Raw genomic sequence first — 26742 nt, 5'->3', positions numbered from 1 at the left:
GCTTATAATTACAATCAATCGCTTAAGTTAATAACTGCACCTCCTTGCTAATCCCTCCTGAACTTCCAATTATTGGCAAGGAGCCTTAGGTGAAAAATGAGACTATGTAAGCATTGGGCTTTATAAGAAATCCTGTACCAGCACCAAGGAAGCTGCAGCTTGGCTTTCAGTCTGCCCAACAGAGCAGCTGCTGCTAGGCGCATTTTATAGCAAAAGAAAAAAGAGACACGTAGGAAAACAAAGCTGTTTCAGTTTAAATAGCAGGGGCAGAGATGATGTTCTGCACTGAACAGGTTCACTGAAAGCTGAGAAATGAACGGAGAGTGGGAAATGCAGGGACGTGTCTTTCCCTCTTCCGCTCTGCGAATAAAATGCATGCAGAGGAAGCCAGGGTCCACGAGACTGAGGAGCCCAGACGCCACGACGGCAGGCATGCAAAGGCTTTTAGGCAGATGAAGAGGCAGAGGAACCCCCTGGGGGGGTCGAAGTGCCTGTAAAGGGTTGGTGCCCAACTCTTCCGCATGCCAGGATGCGGGTGCCCAGGAGCCATCCCAAGAATTGTCTTTGTGAGAGTAGAAAATTAGTAGAAATAAATAATAAAAATAAACCAGTTTCTAGCGTTTGGGGTTTTGCCAGCCAGCCCCTGCCCTGGGGTGCCACATGGGCACCTGATTTCTGTGAGGATCTCACACCTCCAGAAATCAAACTGTCCCTGTGAAACACTTCCCTCTCAAGTTAAGTGGCAAATGTGAACCAAAAAGGCATTTAATCATGTGTTTCCAGTCAGTTCCTGACCCCTATGTCTGAAAAATCATTCAAAAGGTGGCTGCGAGGTGGCCATGGGCCACACTAATAGGTCCACCACCGAGATTGAAAATCAGCCCGGATAATGTAAGAATGAAACATTGCTCAAGATCTCCATTCAGAGACCTGCACAGGCTCAGAGCTTTGGTGTGCTTCAAAGAGCGAGCTTGCTTTCATTTTCTATTTCACTTTTGCATTTATTTTTGCTGCAGGCTGGTACCATCCACCTTCCCCAGCTCATCAGCCCAGCAACCAGGCCAGGAGGAGGAAGAAGCAGCCAGCCACTTGGTGCAACCCCCTGCTCCATTCAGCTTTTTGGCTTTTAACGTGCTGTGATGGTTTATTTTTTTAAATAAAAGGCCGAAGCGCCCTGGCTCACGCTGCTTGCTCCTTGCTACCACCCGCGTTGCCCAGCGAGAGAATCACTGTGCGCAGGGCACATTGCACCAGAGCTCTGCTGAGCCCCGGGCACTGCGACAGTGCAGAACCCCAATTCCCCCAAGGATATTAATTATACAAGGCTTCCCTTTCAACTGGGGAGAAAGGTCCTGTTTCACTGGAGACCAGTTTACGCTGCATTGCAGGGAGACTCAAGGAGAGGGATGATGGTGAGGGCTCAGCTCTTCATCCCGCACCTCTTGGCAGTACCACCACGCTGCTGAGGATCAGGCTGCATCTCTTCAGCAAAGCTGCAGGGTCATTTAACAGAGAAAGAAAACGAACACACAGCTGGCTGACTCCCGACTGTTCACTTGTAACTGCGCTGATAATGCCATTTCTTTGCATAGATTTTCTTCCTTTGCCCAGCAGCGTTTTCTCCAACACTCAATGTACTTCTCAGGAGACGGGATCTTACAGTCTTCACCTCGTATGGCTTGCCCCAACACACGTGTAGTCAGCAAAAATAGGGCATCCCAGCACACGGCAAGGACTGAGTGCTGAACTACATGGTATGTGAAACATTATTAAACCAGGGTGAAACCCTGCAGTGGTTGAGTTTTAGATATCATAAAACTGTTTTTCAGGTCCTGTTGGCCCTTGGAGAAGGATGCAACCTTCACTAACATGCGTGTGGCTGATGAAGGCTTGGGCTTGCTTCAGCAGCATGGTATCAACGTGCCTCCAGAGCCATGAGGCTGTGCTGCCCACATGGGCTTGCCCTGCCCTTGGGCTTTACCCACAACGGTTTTGACGTGGGAAGGAGGGAGTCAACACAAGAGCCTGGCCTAAGCTAGCGATGCCCATGCCCAACACATGCACATCCAGCTGGTAATCCCATCATCAGCATCACCATTGGCTTCTTCCCCAGCATGCCCACACTTCACCATCAGCAGCCCCTCTCCTCACTCTAATTTTGTTCCATGGACCTTTACAGATGCTAAAGACTGTGAGATACAACTGCAAATCGCCACTGGGTTCAATAGGAGAAATGATGGTGCTTTGAAAGGTTGATCAGCATCAACAAAGTCAGTCCAAAATGCTCTCAACACAGCTGGAAAACCAAGCATCTCCACTGCAGCCCAGCCCTAAAGCTGCCTCCCCCTCAACATACTCAGAAATCCACTGTTACAAAGCCAATTAAATGCTCGATTAAGTGTCCCTACGTGTTCCCAAATAAAGTACTAACATAGCATGTTATAAAAAAAAAAAAAAGGAAGAAGAAAACTCCAAGTTGTATAACGCCCTGCAAGCACATCAGGATAATCTGTGCCTCCTCCCAGGGGACGGAAACAGGAGCTGAACAGCCAAATCCCCTCGCTATCTCCAACAAAAAGCTGTTTCTCTCTCTGCCCACTGCACCTCCAGACTGAGACTCTGGTTTACATACATGGTCCCACCAGCCTCACCATCTGCTGCTGGTACCAGCCACCTCCACCATCAGTCCCCACGGTACTGCTTTGGAGCATGCTGCTCCAAAGATCCCTTCCAACACGACCCCCTTCACAGACTTCTTGTCTTTGTAAGAGCACTGTCCACCACAGGCAGATGTTCTCCATCACCACCAGCAGCCCCTGCTGTGGGCAGGGGGGAGGTCTCATGACACAGGAGCCCATGCACCCCATCAAGAAGCCTGGATTCAAGGGTCAGTGCTACTGCGTCGTACCGGCCCCCAATGAGTCATCCTGCCAAGCTGAGCATCACAGATGTGACCCAAGTGACACTGCCCCTAAAGCAGGAGGAGTCTGTAATCCTATGTAGCATGTTTGGAGGCCACCGAGCAGCCCCAGCCCAGACCCCTCTGATCCCACCCCTGCCTCCCCCAGGGCACAGATGGTGATAACTTGCTGATGTTGGGTGCTAATCCCTGTGCTGGGGACTGCTCCTGAGCTTCTTTAGCCACTGATCGTTCAATAGAAGATGCAGCAGGAGCAGGGAACGAGGGTCCAGGCTCTTCCCCATCCTGCTGAGAGCCCCAACACCTCCCCTGTAATGTCACACTCCTCCACCCCCGCTTTACTCCAGCATCTCAGGCTCTTTGCAGCATCTGGCACGCCTTTAGGAGGATGCCACAGGAACCTCCTGCTTTGCCCCCATGCCAACTCTGTGCCTGAACAAGTTGTCTGCTGAGGTCTGCATAAGCTCCCTGCGAGTGGGGCTCATCTGACAAGTCACGAGGACATCTCTCAGGCTGGTCCCGCAGTGGACTTCAGTGACACTGCCTGAGTTAGCCAAGAGGCACGGGGCTCCTCGAGGCATGGGGCTTCAGGGCTGCCCCAGCAGCACAGCTGTCAGGTCTGACTTGAAGAGCAAAGGCAGAAAATCCTGTGCTAGAACCAGGTACACCTGAATATTGTGAATGAACTGGATTTTTTTGCTCTCCGTCACTTATTTATAAAAGCCTTTCAGATATCCATGAAGCACTATGGCAGCTCTAGCTTGTCCTGCTTCCTCTCTGTGCTTTTACCTTGCCTATTTTTCTGCCTTCAACCTTTCATGTGTACAACAGTACACTTTTCAAAGCTTCTCAAGGTCAAGAAAGTCCCCAACAAGGTATGTTAGGGCAGTTATTGATCTTCTCTCAGTCTTGCCCAGAGCAGCTCCAAACTGTGAAACTTCAGTCGGGAGACGGAAAGTTACTCAGGCCGTTCCCAGGTTGGTGAATTTTAATATTCAAGGCACCTGACTCACGAGGATATCAAACCCTCTCGCAGCGATAGCCCTGTACGTCTGTCTGCACATCCCTGCTGCAAGGTCGCAGTCCCCTCCGTCTCCTTGAGGACGGCTCAGGCAGGTTTCTGAAGGATGAATCTGTTCCGTGAAAGTTTCAGGGACAGAATACATCACCCCTTTTAGAAGCAGATTTGCAACAACTACCAAAATAAGCGTCTGCTGGGAAAAGCAATCAAAGCTTAGCAGGGACAGGAGCTGGCTTGAAGACCTAACCACATTATATGGGCAAAAAGTGTTTCCTTAAACCCCTTGGCACTTTCTAGGAAACACCATGATCAATACCGCACAGATGAAATTTCACCATCAATTATAGCAGAACTAAATCCACATTGCTGCCTAGTGGGGCAATACTAGTTGCCCTTTACATTCCCAGCCTGAACCGCGGCAGGAACCGGCAGAGCCTCCCTTCGTAGGCTCCTGTTGCTGGCCCGGCTCAGAGGAGCCAGAGGAGCCCCCCTGCTCCCCCAGGCCCTGCAGGCACTGCCTCGTGCCCACCCACACACATCGCTACCTTCTGCAGGAGCAACGGGTGCTGGTTTGCCACTAACGGCAGCAAGCGACGCTGCTACAATTCATGGCAAGACGTCGGGTCTTGCAGGTTTGCCCGCAGGACCCTCTTGGAGAATATTGTCCCGCGGGTCTTGTTCACCCCGGCTGGTTGTTGGGAGCAGGCTGCCATGCCCAAGCAGCAGCCGGCACACAGGGGCTGTGGGACCAAGGTAGCGGTGTGAGCAGCCACCCACCCCGCACTGAAGTGGTGGCTCCAAGAGCTGGCACGGCAGCTGCCTGCACTCTTACGGGCTGACGAGAAGGACATCTACGGTGAAGGCTCAGGTATCACGTCTGCCCTGGTACACACCTGACCTCCAGCACTGTGGGCTGGCCCACAGCAGCAACACTGATGCCCCAAAAGCCAAAGGGCTCCCTGTTTTAAGCCCGAATCTTTGCACTGCCTGCTCTGTGGTGAGCACTCGGGCTTTGCTCTTGACATACCTGCTGGCCTTCCCGGCAAGACAGCTTTGGAGGACAGCTTGGCACTGCTGGCCCAGGCAGCTTGCTAGCCCAGGAGCACAGCAATACAACAGGTAGCGGCTCCAAGTCCTAGGGTACAGCAAATATGCTCTGGAAAACCAGCCTGGCATCAGGGAAGCATCATTCACTTCAAACACATCTTCATTTGGAAGTAGAAATCCCTTACCTCGCTCAGCCACTGTCACCCCTCTGAATATATAGTTTGGTTTTATGAACCATTGAAAACAATCTGCAGGCGCGGGCAGCGGCTTCCTCCAAGCATTAATCAGCAGGGTTCACATACAGCTGACATTTGTCCGTTAATAATATAATTGCATTTAAAGGAGGAAAGGAATCTGGAGCTCTGGGTTTTTTTTTTTCCTGATTAAAGAAAGGAACAGAGGTTCTTAAGATAATTTTCTAAGTGGCCAGAAGCTGAGAGCAGGCTCAGCAAGGCGAAACCCAGCATGTGGAGTAGTCCTAGAACCTCCCAAGACACGGCCAGCAGAAAACAAGAGTCTGCAGCAGACACAGAGGTAACATCTAATGGGGTTCTGCAGAAAAACGAGCAGTGGGGCCCAGAGGGGCTGCGACAGCCACAGAAACACGGATTGCATGGGCAGGACACCCGTGGATGCCGTGCATCACCCATCTGATGGGACTCCACTCTTAACTCAGACTAGTCTGCCAGGTTACACATCACCACTGACCCTCAGCCCCACTTCAGCCCCCCGTGCTTGCAGGAGGAGCCGGCGGGGAGCCCAGCATTGCCCAGCCCAGCAGCAGGAGCTGCTTAATTACAGTGTGTTAAGCAGCACAGAAAACTCCTGAGTCACAGTGAGATGTTAATTACCAATCCATAAAGGGATTTGAGGGCTCACACCAGTGAAGCCGACTTCATCTTGCGCTGTCATACGCAGCGCTCTTGGTTTGACTTAAGTTTATGTGACTGACCTGAATATTTATACCCCTGGGGCTGGGGTGTTTGTTAACAATCATGATTTCTACACAAAAATTCAGGAGAAACCCAGCAATTGCTGCACTCTGTGGCCTGCATCTCTGACTACCTTTTCCCCCCGCAGGAAACTCTGGGGTCTAACCCACTGCCCAGCCTTCAGTGTGGCACCTCACTCCTCCTCCTGTCCCCAGAGAGGAGACCCGGCCGTCTCCGCATCCAGCCGAGCCCCGGGGACCCTGCCAAGCTGTCATCGCAGGACACATGATTTCAGGGAAAACAGCCTCAAAGGGGTGACTGACAACAGCTGCTCCCTGCTACACCAGGGGCCACAGAGCATGTCCATTGGTACCCTTTGGCCCTCTGAGCCTGGTAGGAATAACGGAACCTGGATTCCTATGGAAAAACGATGCCTGCAAACTTTAAGCGCCTGTCCCTGCTTGTCACCCATCTGCCCCGTCACCGCGTGCAGGCAGGCGGCTCTTTGGGAAGGGTTTCGTACGTAGAGCATCACATGGAGGAAGGACAGGGGGCTCTCCAGGGTGGCAAGCTGCTGGATCCCTAACATGGGCACTGCCTGCGCTTCAGGAGGCAGGTTTTTCTTAAGGCACCTATATCCTGCTTTTCCCCCTGGAAGGAGGCGGCGGGGCTGCCTGGGAGCCATGCACGGCCCCAGACGCCAGACCAGGGCTGGGATTTCTGTGCCAGGACAGCACTGAGCTGGAGGCACTCTCTTAACCCAGCTAATCCTCTTTGGCTGGGAGCTACCAGCTAATTATATTCCCAGTGAGAGCACGGACCCTTGGGAAGGGGGCAGGGAGGCATGGTACACTGGGGGTTGAACACGGACTCGTCGCTGCTGGCTGCCACCTGCAGCGAGGGCAAGCAAGGCAGGAGCCCAGCACTCCTCCCTGCTCGATTTTTTCCCCCTTCTGTGAAATTTATGTGCCAACACCAAAATAATTTCGGCATAAAACCTTTCCTCTGCCCCTCTTCTCTAACCCATCCTCCAGCAGCGACATCCTGTTCTGCACAAAGGCTGATCTCATGGAGGTTTTTTCCATCTAATTGAACTCCCTTTTTTGCAGGCATTCCTCCCTGCAGCCAAGTGCAGGAGCCGTTGCGGTTGTTCCTGCAAGTAGGGCAGGCTGAGCCCCGTCCTCGGCGTCAGCTTCTCGGACCCGAGCTGCACAGCATCGTACCCTGGGGAGCTCTTCTGCTCAGGGCCCAATTTTGCCCAGCGGGAGGTCCTGGAGCGTGATTGCAAGAGAGGCCCAGGGCTTTCCGGAAAGTATTTGATATGGTGATCCACAAGCTTTTTGCAAGAAAGCCATCTGAACAGGCTTGTTTGTACCTGCCTGCAGGTACAAGGGGAGCAGCAGAAGGGGAACATGTCCCACGAAGGACCCAAGCAAATGCTGTTCCTGCATCTTGCCGACTTGTGATCACATCCAGGATAATGCATATATATATTAAATGCATATAATAAGGCACATAACAGCATTCACTGGTGAGACCAGATAGAGAGATGCAGCAGCACACCCATGACAACACAAGCATTATAAAAAAGATGCTTTTTGTAACACATGGGGAAAGCAAGAAAACAAATGCACTTTTAGGATGCAGATGCCGTGTGGCAGGTACCACAAATCAGTAAGAGGACCCTCCTGAGGGTAAGGGACTTGTTGGGGGTCACAGCCTTGGCACCCAGGAATCAGCAGCGTTCTTCAACAAAACTTGTCACAGCTCCTGTTTCAGGCTGGTTAATTAGGCAAAGGGGCACCCTGCCATGCTTATTTAGTAACACAACATGCATAGTTCATTTGTTCCTTAATACAAAATGCTTGGAGTCAATTGGGGTCAGTCAGGGTTACCAGGAGAGCATCGTGCAGCGCGGGGCAATCACGCTCCCAGCCAGCTCTTGCCAGATCACTTGCTCCCTTAGACTCTGCTGTAAACAGGCGCGATTTCTTAAATCCCCAGTGAAACGACCCAGTACTCAGTTTTCCTGCAACAGAAACCTCTTTCCTGCCTGCATGTCACCAGGCTGAGGCTGTAGAGAATTTGGGAGAGCCCCAAAGTGCCAGCTCTGACTTGGTGGGAACAGCTCATGGTGCCGTTCCCAGGAGGTGGCTCCTGGAGGAGGTGTGATGAGGTGGGAGGAAGCCGCTCCAGGCACCTGTACTTCTGGTAATTCACATAAACAACTTATTTAAAGCTGGGTAACGCGTATCATGGCAAGCAAGCAAGAGAAGTGGAGGTCAGACACAATTTTGGGCTTCCTCTCTCTGCTGGTCACCCACAGCCTCCAGAGCCATGGGCCACCACAGCCCACATGCTTCCCCTTGGATATGCTGCCAAAATGCCATGCTTGTACCTGAACTCTTCAAGTGTCCTAGGCTCCCAGTCCTCACCATCAACTTCTGACCATGCCCAGAAACTCTCTGAGACCCAGGGCCAAAGGAAAGCCAGCTCCGCTGGTGGATCTCATGGGAGCTCTGGGCTTGGAGGCACTACCCAGCTGCTCACAGGTGGGATGCTCTTGGAGCAACCTTCAGATAGACCAGACTGCATGAGCACTCAGCCCACAGCAGTGCAAAGACAACGAGGGAAGTGCAAGTCACCCTTTCCCTTTGGTGGCTCGGCACCTACGCAACTCAGCTGGTAAGTCCACAGGAAAAAAAAAGTAATTTCAGTATTTTCTTTTCTTTTGCTAGGTTTGAGTGTGCTCAGCTGAATGAAGCACTGGGGAGGAGGCAGCTCCTTGGATACCTCTCCAGGCAGCTGCAGAGGGTGGGAGGGGACGACAGGGACCTGGAGCCTCCGACTCCATCTTTAGATCAGGAGTGGGATGGGGATGAAAATACCATGGGTAAATAATAGCACATCTTTCCAGGGAAATCAGAAGTTTTAGGGGGCTGCAGCTACGGGCAAAAGCCTTCCCCGATTTTTGCATTTCACTCTCAATTTTCTTCTCCCCATTTCATAACGGCGATTGTCAGACAGCAACACCTCCCACATCCCCCCACTGCTGAGAGCACCCCAGAGGTTTGACCAGCTGCCCCTCCTGATCTTGACCGTGTGTCCAACTAGTTGGGACCTGTCATGTCCCGCTGGTCAGCCATCCACACAGCAGAAGCACACACAGACATGCAGCAGGAGGTCTGCTTCCAGCAGCATGCAACAGCCTAACACAGTCTCATCTCCATCAGCAGGCTACTGCATCTCATGAGGTCTCTCTAAGCATGCAGTTCCCCTTCCCAAAGACCTGCTCTGGCCACATGCTCCTTCCAAGATCCACCTCAGCTACCTGCAGGGACTATTCTTCAACAGCCATGATGAATTTGGAGGTGAGCACATGCTGAAGCACTAGCGTTGGTGGGTGTTAGGATGCCCTTCACCCTCAGCATTATGTGTGATGCCACCAAGGAGCTGGGGTCCCCCCAGGGAAGTGGTGTTGCCAGCGTGCCCTCTGGCTCCCATTGTACTACCGGGGTCATCCAGCCCCCCAAGAAGTACCAGTCTCAGTTCGGGTGATGTTTCCCACTGAGCTGCGATACCCTGCACCAATATGGGGAGAGCAGTCTCCCTCAGTGCAAGTTCATTAGTGCCTCTCTGGCAGTAGAGATGACCTAGTTAGCAAAAATAATTGTCCTGTATGAGGATGCAAACATTATTTAGAGTTTTTTCCCTCCCAAGATGGTTACACAGTTTTGGTATGAAATTATAATCACACGCAGCCCACCTCCAACACCATGACAAAGCCTTGACTGCTTGCAGTGACGATACAACTTCATTTGCAGAAAACGGATTCTTTTACCACTGTTTTGCTGCAAAACTCCATCCTTCCTCCAAAAACCAGGCCACCGTGGCCCATGCCATCTCCCTCCCTGTGACTCATGCTGTTTGAAGCCGGGGGTGAAGACTCTGCCCAGGCTCCAGCGGTACGTACGGAGGGTGCTGCCTGTCTCACCCGCAGCTCACGCTCCTCTGCACGTACCCGACCTCGGCTCAAATCTCCCGATTAGTTTGCATGCAGCTTCCAGGGGCAGTTTACAGTCAAGGTCCTAACTCATAAAGTAATTAACGGATCAAGCCTTGCTACTTCAAAGGGCAAGTTCTGGTATTTGTGTGAATCTCGGGACTCAGGACAAGCTCATGTGAGCTGTGGGCAAAAAGAGGATCAGACCACAGAGCAATTTTCTCAGAAGATCAAGCAAACCTAAAGCCCGACTGCATTAACAGATCTTGCAATGTTTTCCTTTTCACAGGAAGTGTTTGTTAAGAACATTCACAGCTCAAGTGTTGCATTTATCCCTCAACTCTTAAAAAAAATAAATCCCATAAGCCAACCCATCTATTCTGAGCTGGATAATGGCTCTGTGTAAAGGGAAACAAAACCCAAGACACAACAAAGCCCAGGTGGGACCTCGCTGTGGGTCTTTACTCTATGAGAAGGCACATGGATATCACAGTGATGAGCAGCAGCAAGAAACCCTAAGACAGACATACATGCAAGGGTGAGTTTGCCAAGGTTGCCTGAAGGAGTTTACTCTAGAGCTAAGGGAGCCAAGACAGAGTCCAGCCTTCAAAATCTGAAATTTAATCTCAGGTGTCAGCTAGTGACCCTGGAGACAAGCACTGGGAAGAGGTCACCTTTCCGCAGTACCTGCGGAGAGCACCGTGTTATCGGGTACAACTCAATCCCAAATTAATTCTCTAATTAATTAATTAAGAGGCAGGTGCCAAGGGGAGCACATTAAAGCCATTTCATCAACCCGTGAGCTTTCTGAAGCCTGGGAACACATTGTTGCCCAAGGGCACGCCAACACAGGGCTTTGGCCCTACCCAAGGGACTACACAATGCTTGGACACCTTCTCTTCTCACCCAAGCCCTCAGGGTAGGAAAGAAGCAGCGGTAGGAGAAACGAGCAGAGCGTTTCAGTTGAAAACGGCATTATGTACAAGGAAGCGGCCATCTGACAGGTTTACACCTCCACACGCATGCTGTGCACCACGCCGGGAGAGCAGCTCTCCTCCGCTGAGAATGTGACCATGAACAGCAGCAGCTTCAGGAAGAGGAGAAAATTACTGGGTGTAATTGAAACTGCAGGGAGGAGCTAGGGACATAAAATGTAATTATCCACCATGGAACGGAGCCAAGATTAGCAATCCTACTTCTGGTCATTTAAAGTTCCCATTAACTTTTCCATGTGCTGATGATATCGGTTTTGTGTCTTACTAGCTGCGAGATGCAGCACTTCCAGAAGAAAGCCCTGGGCATCCTCTTGTAATGATCTCAAATCAGCTGTAGAGGAGGGAGTGAAGGTCTAGACTTTAACTGAGGTCTTCTCCAAGGGTCTGGAAGATCTCCCTCCCTAGCTAGCAAGGGAAGAGGAGCATGCTCCAGCTGAGCCCCAGTTGCACCACCCTCCTCTCCTCTCCAGGCATTGGTGGCTAGGGTTGGCTAAGGTGCCTTTTTGGTACTTGGGAAGATGACCTGGGTGGGCATCACAACAATTCAGAGACCTCCTAGACTATAGCCGGTGAGACTGGGTGGACCTCAGACCACCTCTGTCTCCTTCTCCTCTCCTTGCACACCCTCTCAGCAGGCTGCATGATCCCGAGCCAATTCATGTCCAAACGGCACCATGGATGTCTCCACATCCATCCTCCACTTGGCCCACAGGCCTGCCCTGCCGCCAGGCACGATGGCACAGGGCCCATGCCATCTGGAGAGGGCAGCAGATTCCAACGGGACATTGCATGCCCTCAGCTGATTTGAAATCCTCTTGCTGAGGTCCTGCCACCTTCTAGCCCCGTGCCATTTTCCTTGCACCCTCACCATCTGAGGATGCAGGAGCTGCAGGACGTCCTTCACCAGTCTCTTCCCAAGCCTGGCCAAGGCGTCCATCCACAGCACCAGGAGAAGGATGCTCACTGGGGACTCTGGCACCTACATGACCTGTTTCTATTTCCTCACCTTCTCCCCTGACTCCTTGGACACCTTTGGGGAGCAGTGAGCACTGCTGCGGGTGCCCCAAACAACGGTCTCCCCTTGCTCTGCTCCTCACGTGAAACCAAGCATAAAATCAGCGTACACATATGAAATCCATATCTTTGTCAAGAGGTGGAGGACCATGACCTCCAACCCTGGGGCTTCCTCCAGGAGGCACCTGGCTTCAGCAGCTTGTTAAAAGCTTTTTTAAATCTTTGAAGGAAAACACATCTTTTCTCCATTTTAAGTGAGGAGAGAGCACCGACCCTCGGCTTGGAAGGTACCCGCCCCCTTACCTCCACCAGATGAGGTGTGGGGTTGAAGCCACACATGTTGCAGACCTGCTGCCGGCAGGTCGTGCAGGTGTTGTAGTTGGGAGGCTCGCTGGATCCCACGTTGATCTCCGCCTTGCAGAGGGGGCACGAGACCCTTGCTTTCGGCACTTCCTTTGGCTTGACGCCCTGCTCCGGCTTGCCTGGCTTCGCAGCTGGTGCAGCACCAGCCCGGCCCTGCACCCCCGGGGCTTTGGGACCAGCTTCTTTGCTGGCATCGCTGAAGACTATTTTTGGAGGCACTTTGCCAGGAGACGGCTGGCTCAGAGGGGGAGCCTCTGGCTGGACGGACATGAGTGTGCTTGCCTGGGTCAGGAGGGATGCCCCGAAGCCGAAGAGCTTCCCTGTGAGCCCCTCCTGGGGTTGCTCTTGTGCTCCAGCCCCAGGGGCTGGGGCAGCAGGCTTCGTCCCCACATCTCCTGTCATCTTTCTCTGCTCAGAGGAAGAAGGCTTGGCTTGCTGATGCTGCGGGGAGGACCTGGCCGCCTCCTGAGGTTTTGGCTGGCCTTGGCCATGCAGTTCCTTCTGTGGCGTCGCGGGGTGAGGTTTGCGTGGCTCGGGCGTCAGGGCGCGGGTGGCCGGCGGGGACTTATCTGCACCCGGGGGTGGGGGGTGCTTGGCTGGGGAGTGGGAGGGGGACGGCGAAGGAGAGTGCAGCTGCTGCTGGCTTTTGGAGCGAGGAGCGGTGGTCATGTCCATCCCCAGTGCCCGCTGCATCTGGCAGTTCAAGCACAACCATTCCTTTACCTGCGAGACAAGGAGACAACACCGGCAGTGAGCAGCAGGCAGGCCACAGATGCCTGCAGGCAGCCCCAGTGTACCCTTAGGTTGCCCTAAACAAACTCTACAGGAATAAGACATCAACCCCCAAAAAACATTTTGGTACCAGGTTCTTCACGAAAAGTATCTTAGTCATAGTGAACAGACCCCATCTGTCACAGGTACCCACGGCACAACGCGCCGGTGCGAAAGCAAGCTTTAATTAGTGTTGGTTTGCTTCCAAGGCTTCTGCTGTAAAGCTCCTGCTAGCCACGAGGCTCTGCCTGCAGGCAGCACATTTCGTGCCTCTCCCGGGGGAAGAGAAGCCTTTCTGAGGGCTCCTGGTCCCACCACCTGCCTAAAGCCCATTTTTTTTCCTCCCACTTGGCAACCAGACCTAGCACGGAAAACAGCCAGAGTCCCTCAGACAGGAGCAGAGGGCTGGCAGGAGGTCCAGCCCAGCTCTACAGAGGGATGCTGCTATAATGCACATGTACAATTGCAATGCTGCTGGGAAAAAGCTGCCATGACATGCCCGATGCTTCCCCAGGGCCAGCAGAGTTGGGCTTTTTCTGGAATCGGTGTGGTGGTTATGATATCCCACCCAAAAATCTGGCACTGCAGCCCGTAAGGGACAGCAGGGAGTGGGTTCTCCTTGCATGCTGCATCTGTGCTGTCGGGTAGGTAAAGCACCGACAGGGGAGTAAACAGTTAATTTTCACTCTCAGTACGATGAACTTTTGGATGCAAATGAAAAATACAATGCTTCCTGGCTAAGTGGTGATAAATGAAAGACTTCCCCCCTCGAGAGACCATTCCCTGTGACACGCTAATGTCTGAATTAAGTTAATTAAAGAGGCCGTATGAAAGCTGTGAGCCTTCCCATATGAAGAATCCCCAGGATGCTCAGCGGCTATGCAAATATTAATATATAGCACAGTCAGCAGGACAACTGGGTCTGCCTGCAAAAGATTTCTTCAAGTCAAGCAACTAAGGTGGCAAAAAACCCCACAGCATTCCCCAAAAATGGAGCAGCATCCAGGAAAAGCGGACCCAGAGCCCAGTGCAGGCTCCTGCACGCGCAGCACCCACCAGCTCCCAGCCCCTGGACTCTCCTGTGGCTGCACATCCCACAGGCCAGCACACGGATTTTCCTGCCTTTCATTTCAGGAGCCATCTCCTCATCCCAGTGTTATGGATCACCTCTAAGGCTCAGCTTAATCCCTGCTGCAGAGACATTACCTGCCCCATCACCTCGCCCAGCCCCACGTCTGCAGGTCTGCATGGCCTTTTGGTCCTGCAGTTGGAGGCATGGGTGCTGCACAGCCAACTCATTACCTGGACACAGGGGGTTTTCCCTGCTACGCTCCAACCACAGGCAAGTTTTAACCTTTTTCTGCTCACAGGAGCTGCCTGCAGAGATGCGGTCGGGTGTTTTGGCAGGTCCTGTGACGGGAGAGGACAGTAAGTCCCCGAGAGGGGAGGCAGATGTGCCCTGAACCCCTCCTTACAGGTCTCCTCCCCAGGAGGACTCTCATAAAGCCCAGCATTCCAATAAACAACTTCTTAAAATAGAGGAAATTCAGATCAACTAGGAAAGATGGATTAAAATTAAAGGGGGGTGCATGAACAAACCTCCACCTGCCCACTACACCCGTTCCGCTCTCTGCCCAGCGCCTGGCTGGCTCGCCGCGTTGCAGAGAGCTCCCCGATGCCTCTTAGTCTCCAGCAAAGCTCTTCCCATCACCTTACAAGCCTGGCTGCACATCAGCTCTGTGCTCTTCTCAGCCTTCACTGTGCTTGCTGAGCTCCCACGCCACTATCCCCACCAGCCTCTGCTCGACTATTTCACTCGGAGCTGAGTGAAAAGCAGCCTCAATTTTTCCCCAGCAATTTTGCGTTACATGGTTGCTTCTCCAAGCCGTTCCAAACGAGCCACATTATATTTAGTTCCTGAAAATATTGCTTTAGTTTTTATGATTTCTTATGGTCTTGCTGTCTCTCTTCCGACATACAGAATCCTCCGCATTATTTTTGCCTTCACATCCCCTGGAATTTCTTCCCACTACTCTATTTCAGGACAGTATCTCCCAAAATCCCCTCAGCTTTGCCCACCATCCCCATCAGCTCCAATTAAAGGAGAACCAATCCCTTCTATTCAGGTTCTCTCTCCCCGCAAATTTCGCAGTATCCAAGAAATGCAAGTCTTCCCTCTCTGCATAATCTCCTTACTCGCACTTTAAGACCCTCTGGGGCAAGGTGGAAATTGGGGGAAGAGGAGATCTTCCCAGACCCACCGTCAGGGCTCCATCTAGATTTTAAGGGACCACAACCGCAAAGTACGCGGCAAAGGACATGCTCCATGATCCTGGTTTTGTATAGTCTGTATTTATTGTAGCCTGGCACAAGATTTAGCTTATTTTCTGGAATAGAAAAAGTACTTTGCCGCTCTCCTGCATAAACTTCCAAACAATCAAACAAAATATTGAGGGAATTCAATTGATTGCCCTAGACTGTCTGCCAGCTTCAACAAGAAGCAAGCGTTGCTGGTGAATACCGAACAGCTCACAGCTCCAGCTTTGCTGGTTCACCCCCTCCCCATGCCACGCACAGTGCCTGCTTTGCCCCTGGCCAAGGCTTGTGCTGGAGAACTGCTCCCCTGGGCACCGGGAGGTACCAGCCCCGGGTCCTGCGGCCATGCAAGCTGCATATGGCTCATGGACAAGCCCACCAGGATCTTCCTGAGCTCAGGGGCTGGGGAACAACATAATCAATGAAGCTTTCTCACTTTCTGCAATAAACCTGGCTTATGGAACCAAAACAGAAAAAAGCCAGAGGGGTTTCAGATGGGATAGAAACCATCAAATTGCTCTCAGCGACTTGGGGAACAACTGCTGAGGAACGTCTGTCCTGAGGAGCAGGAGAAAGCTGCAGGGAATACAGTGGGGCAGGCACACTCCCACAGAACGCATTTGAAATGTAAATCTAGTTGGGATTATCACAAATTGCCTGACCAGCCTCTACTGATGCAACTGATGACACAATGTGTGGATTACACAGATCAAAGACGACTTAAAGGATCCTGGAGGGAGGATAGTAAAGAGGAAGGGCCAAGTCATCTTGCCAAAGATCCTTCCCCCAAGAAAGAGAAAGGAGGATGGAAAAGCCTGAGTGTAAATCTTCACTAATCCAACCCCTGAAAGTTTTGATTTGGTGGAGAACTGGGCAAATAAGACACAGAAATACTGAAACAGTGGACTATTTGGCTGGCTTGCATCACCATCCTCTAAACGTTCCTCTTGCCTGCAGACTCATCATGCGGGGGAAGATGCTCAGAAAACAGTACAGAAATAGGGGCAAGAATAGGAAAAGAATAATTTATCCTACTGCTTCTTCATCACTGCTAACAGCCTGGGTAACTAGCAAAATGAAATGTCTATCGGTGAGAAGAGAAAAACCCAACATTATTGAAAACTCTAGTTCCAGCTCACCTTGTGGGAATGTTGAAAGTCACCGTTATACCGTAAAATAAGGGGAGGTAAAGCTGCGCTCTCTTGAATAGTCTGAAGCCAGCTGCTCGGACCATGCTAACCTCCTTCACCCCAGGAAATCTGAATGGAGGAAATACTGAAAAATATACCGAAAATGGGGCTGTAGATGATAGCTCTGAACCAAGCTGATGCCTCAATGAAGAGCAAATGAGGCCAGCTAAAAGCAAAGGTGGCTGCTGTGCAAAATGAAGGGCACGATTAGAAATATAAAATCAGCAGCTACTGGAGCTCAGCAGACCAACATCAACTGACCGAAAAGAGAAGCTGTGAAGTGCTTAAACCGTATGAAAGCAAAGGAGCTTCAGGAAGAAGTCTCCTAGGGAGCAGCAGGAAGGAGTGACCGAGGGCGTTAGGGACAAAGGCCATCCCAGAAGGGACAGGGGTCCATCACTGCGTGGAGATGGTAACGCTGTTAATGAGACAGATATGGCAGATGTGCTGTAATTACTGTCGTCGAACATTTGGGAAGAAGCAGAATAACCCTCGTTACAAGGATGAAGCGTTTCCAACTTATTAGCAATCGAGAAGAACATTCAACAACATCTACCAACACCAGAAGATATTTAAATTTGGCAGATCTGAATAAAATTTTGCATCCAAGAGATCTAAGAGAGCTAAGAAAACTGCTGCATGCTGATGTTCATTTTTAAGAGGAAATTTTAGAAGACTGGAAGAGTCTTCTGCTTGAATATCCAGGAAGGCAGAGGTATGGCCTGAAGGGGACAGCTAGCCAGACATCTGTCCAAGACAGAAAGACAGCACTGGATTCACGCAGCAGAGAACTGAAGGGCATGCATACACGCCAGTCAACGTGCATTTAGGGAAAATAGGTCACGGCAAGCAAACCTGATTTTATTCTCTGCACATTTGATATTAGCAATGCACAGAACCAATATCCATGATGTCCAAAAGGTGTCTTGACCCAGTAATGCATGACATGCTGACAAAAAAAAAAGCACTATAAAATATGAATAGTAAATATGCTACATGGATTTCAGACTAGTTACCTGGCTGATCTGGGAGACAACAAGGATTCACCACTGCTTAAGTATCTCACTATGGCTAACACCACTCACACAGGGCAGATTTTGGTAAAACGATAAATGCAGATGAAGACAAGTCTCCGCTGCCTGGCAAACCTGTGCTCGCACCATGCAGGAAGCCCAGAGCTGGAGGTAGGAGCGAGGAGGTGGCTCAGCCTCCTCTTCCAGCACCAAGGGACTCCTTCCAGAGCCCTCAACAGTTCCACACCGACATTTTAGGGAGATTAGTAAAACGCTGTGGGAGCTATAGACCGGATCTGTAAGAGTGATTCTAGGGATGCAGAAAATGTCTGAAATGAGAGAATTAAAGAGGTTGATCTTTTTCGTTTATCAAAGAGAAGATTAAGAAGTGACTTGATTACGATACAGCAGCACATTCAGGGGAAACAATATCAGGTACTAAAAGGTTCTTAATTAGGCAGAAAAAGGCATAAAAAGAACTAATGACTGGAAATGGAAGCCAAATATATTAAGCATCACTTTTAACAGCAGATGTTTCTAACCATTAAAGCAAATTATACACATGCTGTTGGGCTCAGCAGAAGACTCGGGGAGGTAAAGCTTGCAGGCCTTTCATCTATAGGGTATTTTATACCCATACTGATCTCAAAAGCTTTGAAAGTTTGAACCATCCTGTCTTTACTGGCATTTGGTATGTCTGCATCCAACACCTGACCTGCCCCAGCCCTGCACGCAGTGCCCAAAACACCCATGACCACCAGCCTTACCCTTCCCACCGCAGACCCCTGCAACGTCCCAGACTATTCCTCTAAGCCCCCTCCCGAATCCTGCTATTCCCTAATGCGCAGATGGGTCTGCAACCTGCAGCACTTGTGGAGTCACTGCTGCCAGACGTGCCTGCCCCTCTCGATGCCGTCCTGCAGCTGCAAGCACTGACCATTTCCAAATCCCATTAGGAATGAAAGCTTTCAAATCAGCATTTCCTTTAAAAAAAAAAAATTGTAGGCAGGAATATACACAGCACATGCTGGCTGTGCTCAGGGCAGATTTAAACACCAGTAAGAATTATAGATGGGCACATACATGGTGGGCCAGATTCTGACCCTCTGCAGAGGGGTGCAGTACAGGAGAACAGTGTTTTGTACAGGTACATACAAGTGACCAAAAAGCATCCCTGTGCGCTGCAGCTTACTAATCCCTCTAGAAAAACACCAAGAAAAGCACCCAGTTAAAAATGATCTGAAATGATAGAGACAGCTTGAGTTTATAAAGCTTCTAAAGTTATTCTAACACCACCTATTTTAGGAAACTATGTGGAAACAGCCCATCCCCTGGAATTATCACCAGGAGATGCAAGGGAGCGCTGGTAATGCGCAAGTTGTTTTGTTCTCCTGAGGTAAGACAATACAGCTCTAAAAGTATCCTAAGTATAGAGTTCAGCCTTTGCAGTAGACAGAAGAAGCTTTAAAATGAGCTGTAAGCAGAAAGACTTCTTAATTGAATGTTCAAGGTCTCTTCAAGCCAAAATTTAGGATTATAATGAAGAATAATTCTGTCTTTGCTGAGGTTTGGTTATTTTGGTCCACTTGGAGGTCACCCAGGTCGCTATCCTACTACATAAAAATAATAAACCCAAAAAGAATAGGAGAGCATTAGATGACCATATTTAAGGCTTTGGAGACTTGAGACTGAATGGCTCTTCACCAGCTCTACCCATTTACAACACCTCACTGCAGCCAAAGCCATCTGACCTTGCTAGCTGTACAGTCCTGTATCAGAGGAGGCCATTGGGCACTTGAGGAGCACAGTCCATCTGACTTGTTTTATATGATTATTTTAGGCTGGGAAGAACAGCTCCCAAGTCACCTCGAGTCAAGCACAGTCAATCCCACCCAAGGTTGACTGCTTTAAACAGGATGGAGCAAAGGAGCTTTGTTCAGGAGAAGATACAACCCATCCTCCTCCTCTGGCGTGAGACACCAGGATGCACAACTAGCTGAAAAACAAGAAGCCAAGTTCATGGGAAATCAGAGGAGAAAAGGTTTTCTCCAAGTTGCCCCAAACGTGTATTTAATAGTCTACAAAACTGAAAATCCTGAAAAAAAAAACAACCCAAAACATATTTGGGAAGAGCAAGACCAGGAGCCTTCGGCAGGAGCTCTTCGACTCTGAGAGCCCCGAGCAGGCACCTGCCCCAGAGCCACCACTCAAGAAGCCAACCCCAGCAGATGCACCCCCAGGCCAGGGTTACAGCTCCCTCCTCTGCCTTTCACAGGCACCAGTCCAGCCAGAACTAGAGGAGTGTAAAAATAACCACAGCTGGAATTAGGTAATGAAGGCACTGTATTAATCAGGCTAAGAGGGAGGCTCAACGCCAAGGATCGCTGACTGGATGAAGAAGGGCTTCATTAATGGGTGCTACTGGCTTATCCTAGAGGAATGCTGCAACAGCCTGGCCTCTCCCTAGAGCTGCCAGTGACCTGCCTGAGAGTGTCCTTACGTGCCTTCAATTCATCAGCTCTGCCGGCAGATGAAGAACCGTCATCTCGTGAAATCAGCCAGTCAGCGAAACATCCCCTCCCCTCCATGCCTCCCGGATCCGCTCTAGAGGAGCTCTCTGGGGGGCACGTCTTACTTTTTACATTGTCACGCTGAAATCTGCCAAAGCCACGTACCCTGCAATTAAAGCAACATCCTGATCCAAGAGAAGAGGCAGCGCTAGAAGGCAGCCCTCGGCTAGAGAATAGAGGGAACAGCAAGCTGTGGCGGGGAGCTGGGACACTGCCGGGAAGGCAGGAGGTGGGAACGGCTGTAGGAGAGCTGGGAAAGCTCAGCAAATCCTGGAAGAGCTGCTGATGCGTGGAAAAAGCTAAAGGTACTGCGTGGAGAAGGCTTCCCACACCATCTCAGACTGGCTGCTTGAGCGTACGACAAATACAAATCTATGCCTTATTCTGAAGTTTTGGGTTTGTTTTTTAAAGCAGGACTGTTGCTGAGTTCTCCTATGGCAACGCAGGGACAGCTTGCCACAAAGCTCACACAGTGAGGGCAGGAAAAACAGCTCCTGTTGTTTGGATCAGTGCACAGCCTGCGTGCAAATGAAATGAGAAGCCTGCAAAACATCCCGTGGGAGGCTGCAATGTGGTGTACCAGCCAGGGTCTGATCTGGGAGGGGATAACGTCAGGAGATGAAGTCTCCTACGGCACCTCTGGAGGACCAGGAGCAGCCCAGGGTGCAGGAGCTGTCACGTGTGCCTGGCCAGGCTGCATATCAAGACACCACCAAATTCACGCGTGCATACAGGTGGGGAGGAGGCGGCTGCAAACACGCAGGCAGTGTGGGCTAAAGCTTCCTGGTCCAAATCTAAAGCACAGTTCAAGGAGAACCCAGGGCTCCAGAGGGACTGTGCAATTAGGAGTGTTTCGGCACTTAATTGACAGGGGTATTGGTCGCTGAGGCACTTCTGAAAAAGGCCACCTTATGCTCATCTTTATCTTCAAACATCTCAATACAAATAAAATCTAGTCCCTGGCACTCCTGCCCAGAAGCGGAAGCCACCAAAGCAATCAGTAATCATCCTGCTAATGTTTGCCAGAAAATAATCAACCTGCTTGCTTGCTGGTGAGCAAGAGGAACCAACCCCCAAACTCATCTCCTTCACTGCAAGCAACAGATGGAAAACCACGTTTGTTCAGAGAATTGAGCTGTGGAATAAGACAGTGCCATTTCATCCTATTAGTCACTTCTTAACCAGTTTCCTTTTCTCTAGTTAGCACTCCCCGAACTAACCGAAGGCTGCTAGAGCAAGTCTTCTCTCCCCAAAGGGCATCAGGAGGCATTAACCCACATAAGGCTCTGCAAATCCTCTGGGTTTTAAAGGTAACCTCCAGCTCCTGCGCCTCGCTGTTCAGATAATCTTTACCCACACCACGCAGCCACCGGCACAGAGATGAAGCAAACGTTCAAAGAAAATAATTGCACGTCGCAGAGCTTTGCAACTAACCTTGATCTGCCGTCACACGCAGGATGGCACTCCCGCAGTAGCATCCCCCATGGCTAAAGCGCTGATCGAGCTGCTAGCTCCTCAGGAAGCGCAAGCATCCCCTTCTTCACCACTTGCCCTTGCTGGCAGAGAGAAATGGATGGGCAGGAGGAAACCTCTCCAGCGCCAGAGCCAGCACTGCTCCTCTGCTCCCCCCGGAGCACGGGTCCCCCCTGCCAAAGCAAGGCACTGCCTAGCTAAGCACGGCGGCAGTGCCGCCGCCCGAGGCAAAGGGACAAGTCCTTCCAGTTCATTAGGGAAGGTTTCTTGCGCAATTTGCTGCCTCACTAGCTCCTGTTTAGACAGCCTTTGTTCCCTGTCCGCAGGAGCGCATGAAAGGTTTGGATATCTGTATGTGCTCAGAGGATGCTGTTCCCTGGGCTTGGTCAGGGAGGATCGCAAAGAGCTCACCCCAGGTTTTAACCTCTTGAGCTTTACATGCCGACGTGCTTTAAGTGCAGCCCCAGGCCCCCTCCCATTTCGTAATGCAGGACTTCCACATGAGCCCTCTCGGTCAAGGAAAGCCTAATGGCTTGCTTTGCCTTTTTCTGCTGCTGCTCCCGTACCCTGCTGCCAGCCGAAGGACGGACATCCAGAGTAACAGGAGCCTCTGGTCCTGCTCACTTATTGTCTTCTGCAGAACTAAAATAGCAGCCTGGGAGGGAGCAAGGGAGCTCAAAACTTTCCATTCACCGGTACCTCCTGCCCAAAGCAGAGAAATAGATGAGGCCATGGGGTTTCTCTGGGTGCAAAGTGGCTACCATATACAGCAGTGATACAGTTCATAGCTATAATGCTATAAAGGGTATGGGCTGCTTTCAATAAATAAATTTATAACAGATTAATTTAAAAGCAGCCCAGTTTTCTATTGGTAACACAGAATAAAATCATAATTCATTTACTCCATGGCTCCACATTTATTCATTTACTGCATGGCTCCACATTTATTCAGTTATGAATTGCAGCCTGTTGCAACCTGGCCCATGAGTTTCTGGCTCCTTTGGGAAGCCTCCTGGACAATTACAGTAATAGGAGATAATGGCTGCAGCTCAGGGACTAAACTAAACACGCTTGAATACTTGAAGGTCCTTTTACGCCCCAAATTTTGCATTACCTTGGCAGCATTAACATCTGAACATGGCACAGCAGCAGTCAATGTGGAGAGGACCATGATCCTGTGACCCAGTAGAAAGCATCTGGGACAGAAGTTTTTAAACAATAATGACAATCCTGGTGCTAATGTAAATAACCCAAAGTATTTTCAGAGACAGAGTCACAGACCAGGTGTTATGGCCTCACGTTTTCTCCAGACTGAAGGAGCTAAGTTAGGTCTCATTTATCCTGGGCCAATATGTATTTATGACTGAAGCCGCTGGAATGAACAACTTCTGCAAATGAACATATCGGAGTGGATCAATGCATCAAATCAGAATGTATTTTCTTTCTTTTTTTTTATTATTCTGGATTAAATATGTAATAAATGCTCTTGTAGAATTTAGGGCCTGAAGATAAGACAAGCCATTGCACAATCTTTTTCCATACCTAAAGAGATTTAATTGCTCAATTATTCCAGATAAACACGATAAGTTCCCTGCCATGAATATTTATATCCAGCTAGCCACACAATCTATGAAACACAAATCTATGGCTGCAGCAAAGGAAAAGTGAGCAGATACCATGATCCTGAGACACCCCAGTTTGTTACCAAACGTTGGCCAAAGGAGCAATAGCATAAGCTGCCCAAGGCAGGTCTGATCTTGCTGGAAATCACTCAGCCTGTATCTTCATTTGGATTATCATGTTGCTCAGAGGATGCAAATATTGAACGAATTAAATAGGCACAACGTTCAGATGTGCACCTGGGAGGAGACAGGCACAGTACTTCCCCCCTTCTGTTCATAGTCTGGACTGTGCTGGGACAGCCCCCCTCAAGAGCTGGCTGTACTGGTTTCTCCAGGAATTTCATTAGATGATCGTGAGGGAGATTAAGCCGCAGTGAAGCCCAACGGGACACAGCGCACTGGAGGATGGAGGCCTGCAGGGGCTCTCACGAGGGACGGCACTCAGGACCCCGTGGAGGAGGCAGGGGAAAGGAAGACTGCTGGGGGAATGAAAGGTCCTGTCCAGCCAAAATTCACCACACTTGGATAGGAGAGACCCGAGAGAGGGACCTGGAAGGTGTCCAGAAGGAGGGTTAACCCTAAACACATGATGAAGCCATCCCAGGCAGCCCCCTCTCCATGCAGAGGAGTAACGACCCGCAGCGCTGAGTGCTGCCCTGGGAAAACTGTTGTACCAACCACACATCGATGGGTAGGAGGGGCAGGTACCACCTCCAGGCTCCAGAGACCCCGAATGAAGGCAGAAGGCTTTCCCATAGGACTTGGGGCCCTATCATAAACCTTGAGCATCTTTACAACTCTCTGAGAAGCAAACCAGAGGCGCTGTGTGGGTTTCCTCCAGCCTGGGCACCCAGAACTGCCTTTCCCTGTCCTGCTCCCCACACTTTGCAAGAGATGCTCCTGCACCTGAATTTTATTTACGCTGCCTCTTTGTTCCAACAAACCCACATTAAAGGCTTCAGGATTTTGCCCTGATGTTCTGCAGCAGCAAGAAGAGAGGGCTGTAAGGGCCTCTGAAAGGTTTTGGCTCTATCTGCTGCCCCCAGGCAGGATCAATCAAGCCTGCATCGCTGCCAACAGATGTTTGTCTAATTTGGTCTTTAAAACTTCCCACCAATTGCGGCTTTACTGGGTGGGCAGCGAAAGGGGGAATAGAGGGGCTTTGGCCTAACCATCCTCCCTGCTAGAAAATGTTCCCAAAATATGAACCTAAATCTTCCTTGCAGTCTACGTCCATTACTTGCCATCCTACAGACCACAAACTGAACAGCAGATATTTTATTCAGTAAAAACAGCCTGTGACCAGCTTCCCTGCTGAAGGCATCTGTCCGGGGGAGCACATCCCAGCACCAAGACCACAACGTGCAAAATGTCTCCTAGAGGTGACTGGCCACCACCTTCATGCTGCAGAACTCTCGGTCTTGATTTCCCCGGGGCTCCACAGCACCTCCATGGCCTTCAGACCCAATTAATGGTTTGCTGTGTTTCCAGGTACAGTTTCAGCTCATTTTTAGGAGCTCCTCGGGCAGCGTTGGAGGACCACGTGCTATGAAAGGAGCTTGGCCCTGCATGGTCCCATCAAAGAAGCCTACAGACCACCTGTCCCCAGACGCACCTCCTGTTTCGCCTTCTTCTGGAGAGACCCACTTGGATGGCCCTGGTGCCCGAAACGGGCTTACAAGTATGCCCATAAACACCAGAAACAGTTTGTCCAGTCACCAGCTACCTATTTTAATAAATTAGAATAGGCTTTCTGTGTTTGAATTCCTATCCCCATCCAAAAGCATCTGGACCCAGCTCATAAGTTGTCATCTACTAAGTAAAATATACCCATTCTAACACAAAAATCTGCAAACAGTTAGAATTTGAGCAGATACCTGTAAAGCCACATCACTGTTAATTGGGTTTTTATAGCCATTATATACCCTCTAAGAAGGGGATACTTAATTGCAAGCCAGTCTACAATAGCAATCAACCTGTCTTCAAAAAAAATGCTAATTGCAAAGCAAGATTAAAATTGGTCATTCAAATCAGAATTTTTTTGCTTACTGATCTAAAGTCATTATTGCCATGGAGATCTAAACTGATACACCCCGGGAAGGTGCATAAACTCTTAATGAAAAAGAATCCTGCTATCTGCATGGCTGCCTCCTCTATCATCACCCAAGCCAAAATATGAAGTTACCCAATTTGGAGAGCTCTCTGCTACCCTCCTGATGTGGGGCTCAAAGGATCACCATAGAGCAACCTGCCTGGGACTTCTCAGCCCAATTGCAAACCCTGGGCAAGCTTACAGTGAAAGCTAGTTTCGTTCTGCTCAAACAAGGGGCCAAGTCCTTGATTGCAAAACTAGAAACCGTTACAAAAGAGAAAAAAATTCAAATCAAAATTTCTCAGTCAAAAATATATCGCAGAAGCAAATCTTTCCTCCATCTTTTTGGGCTTCTTAGCTTTTCTTTAAAAGATCTCCAAACAGCAGCAGCTTTGGGTCAACACAAAAAACCCCAAACAAACAATAAAAAAAAAAAAAAACAACAAAATCACCACGCAAGAATTCTCTCAAACACCTTTTTTGTGCAACATGCCGCTGTCAACCACTATTTTAATGCTACCTTTAGCCCCTTATTGCACACACAGCCGGCTATCGCACCCTGTGGCGCACAGGGAGCATCCCTCTTGCTGAGACAGTGCTCCCACTGCTGAGCTACAGCAACATTTCTAGCACCGGTGGCTGCAAAGAGAAGATAGAGAGATGGAGATATATTGGACACAGTAGTGCATGCAACCCCAAGCAATAAATACCAGAGAAATAAATCAGATTGCTCATTTGAACAAAGTATTTAAGAGCTCCTCGATGAGGGCATCCGTCCACGCCATCACAGCCAACAACTTGGTCCGCAGGAGTGGACCAGTGTTTAATGAAATCTCAAATCAACTTGTCAGGCAAAGAAAAGAAAGAGCTTCTCTTACTTGTAAATAGTGTATTTTTGATTAAAGCATCACAGCTGTGACAGACAGCTATCTCCAGGCAGCCATCCTATGCCTCTGGCAGGACATTTTTGAAAAGGTGCACAGCTTCTGTAAAAGCATTTCTTAGCCAAGCCCTATAGCTCAATACATCATCTTTAGGTGCTGAATGTGCCCAGCACCTCCGTGCTGGGTCCCCTCCGCCGCCGCAGCCAAGGAGAGTGTTGGACTAGGCGATAGGCAATGCAAGCTGCAGTGCTCCAGAACAGCACCACTCTGTGCCCATCCAGACAGAAAGGAAACTACAGAGGAGCAAACTGCACAGTTCAAGCTGATTTCACCCCCCTTTGATTTGCTCCAATGCCAATTAGAAACTGCTTTTGGAGAGAAACAATAAATCTTGCCACTGTGCCCCGGTCTCAAACCCAGGCGACTCGAGTGTAATTACCAGCCACCGGGACCCTCTCTGACCTACGAAGCATTTCTCACAGGCGAGATAGCAGGAGCAATCGTCGCTCCTTCCAT

General features: G+C 50.2%; 1 protein-coding gene across 1 annotated transcript in view; it reads right to left on the bottom strand.

The window, feature by feature from the left end:
* Positions 1-26742, bottom strand: part of BSN (bassoon presynaptic cytomatrix protein) — a gene marked incomplete at both ends in the record, with an annotated part of 92833 nt that overhangs the window by 30079 nt on the left and 36012 nt on the right. Inside the window, one exon of the mRNA XM_082321504.1 lies at positions 12236-13018. Coding sequence (XP_082177630.1) covers positions 12236-13018 — 783 coding nt within the window. The remainder of the gene's footprint in view (positions 1-12235; positions 13019-26742) is intronic.

Source organism: Platalea leucorodia, assembly GCF_965183815.1.
Source record: "Platalea leucorodia genome assembly, chromosome: 9".
Lineage (NCBI taxonomy): Eukaryota > Metazoa > Chordata > Aves > Pelecaniformes > Threskiornithidae > Platalea > Platalea leucorodia.
The sequence above is the reverse complement of the archived record's forward strand: the minus strand, read 5'-3'. Positions and strand labels throughout refer to the sequence as shown.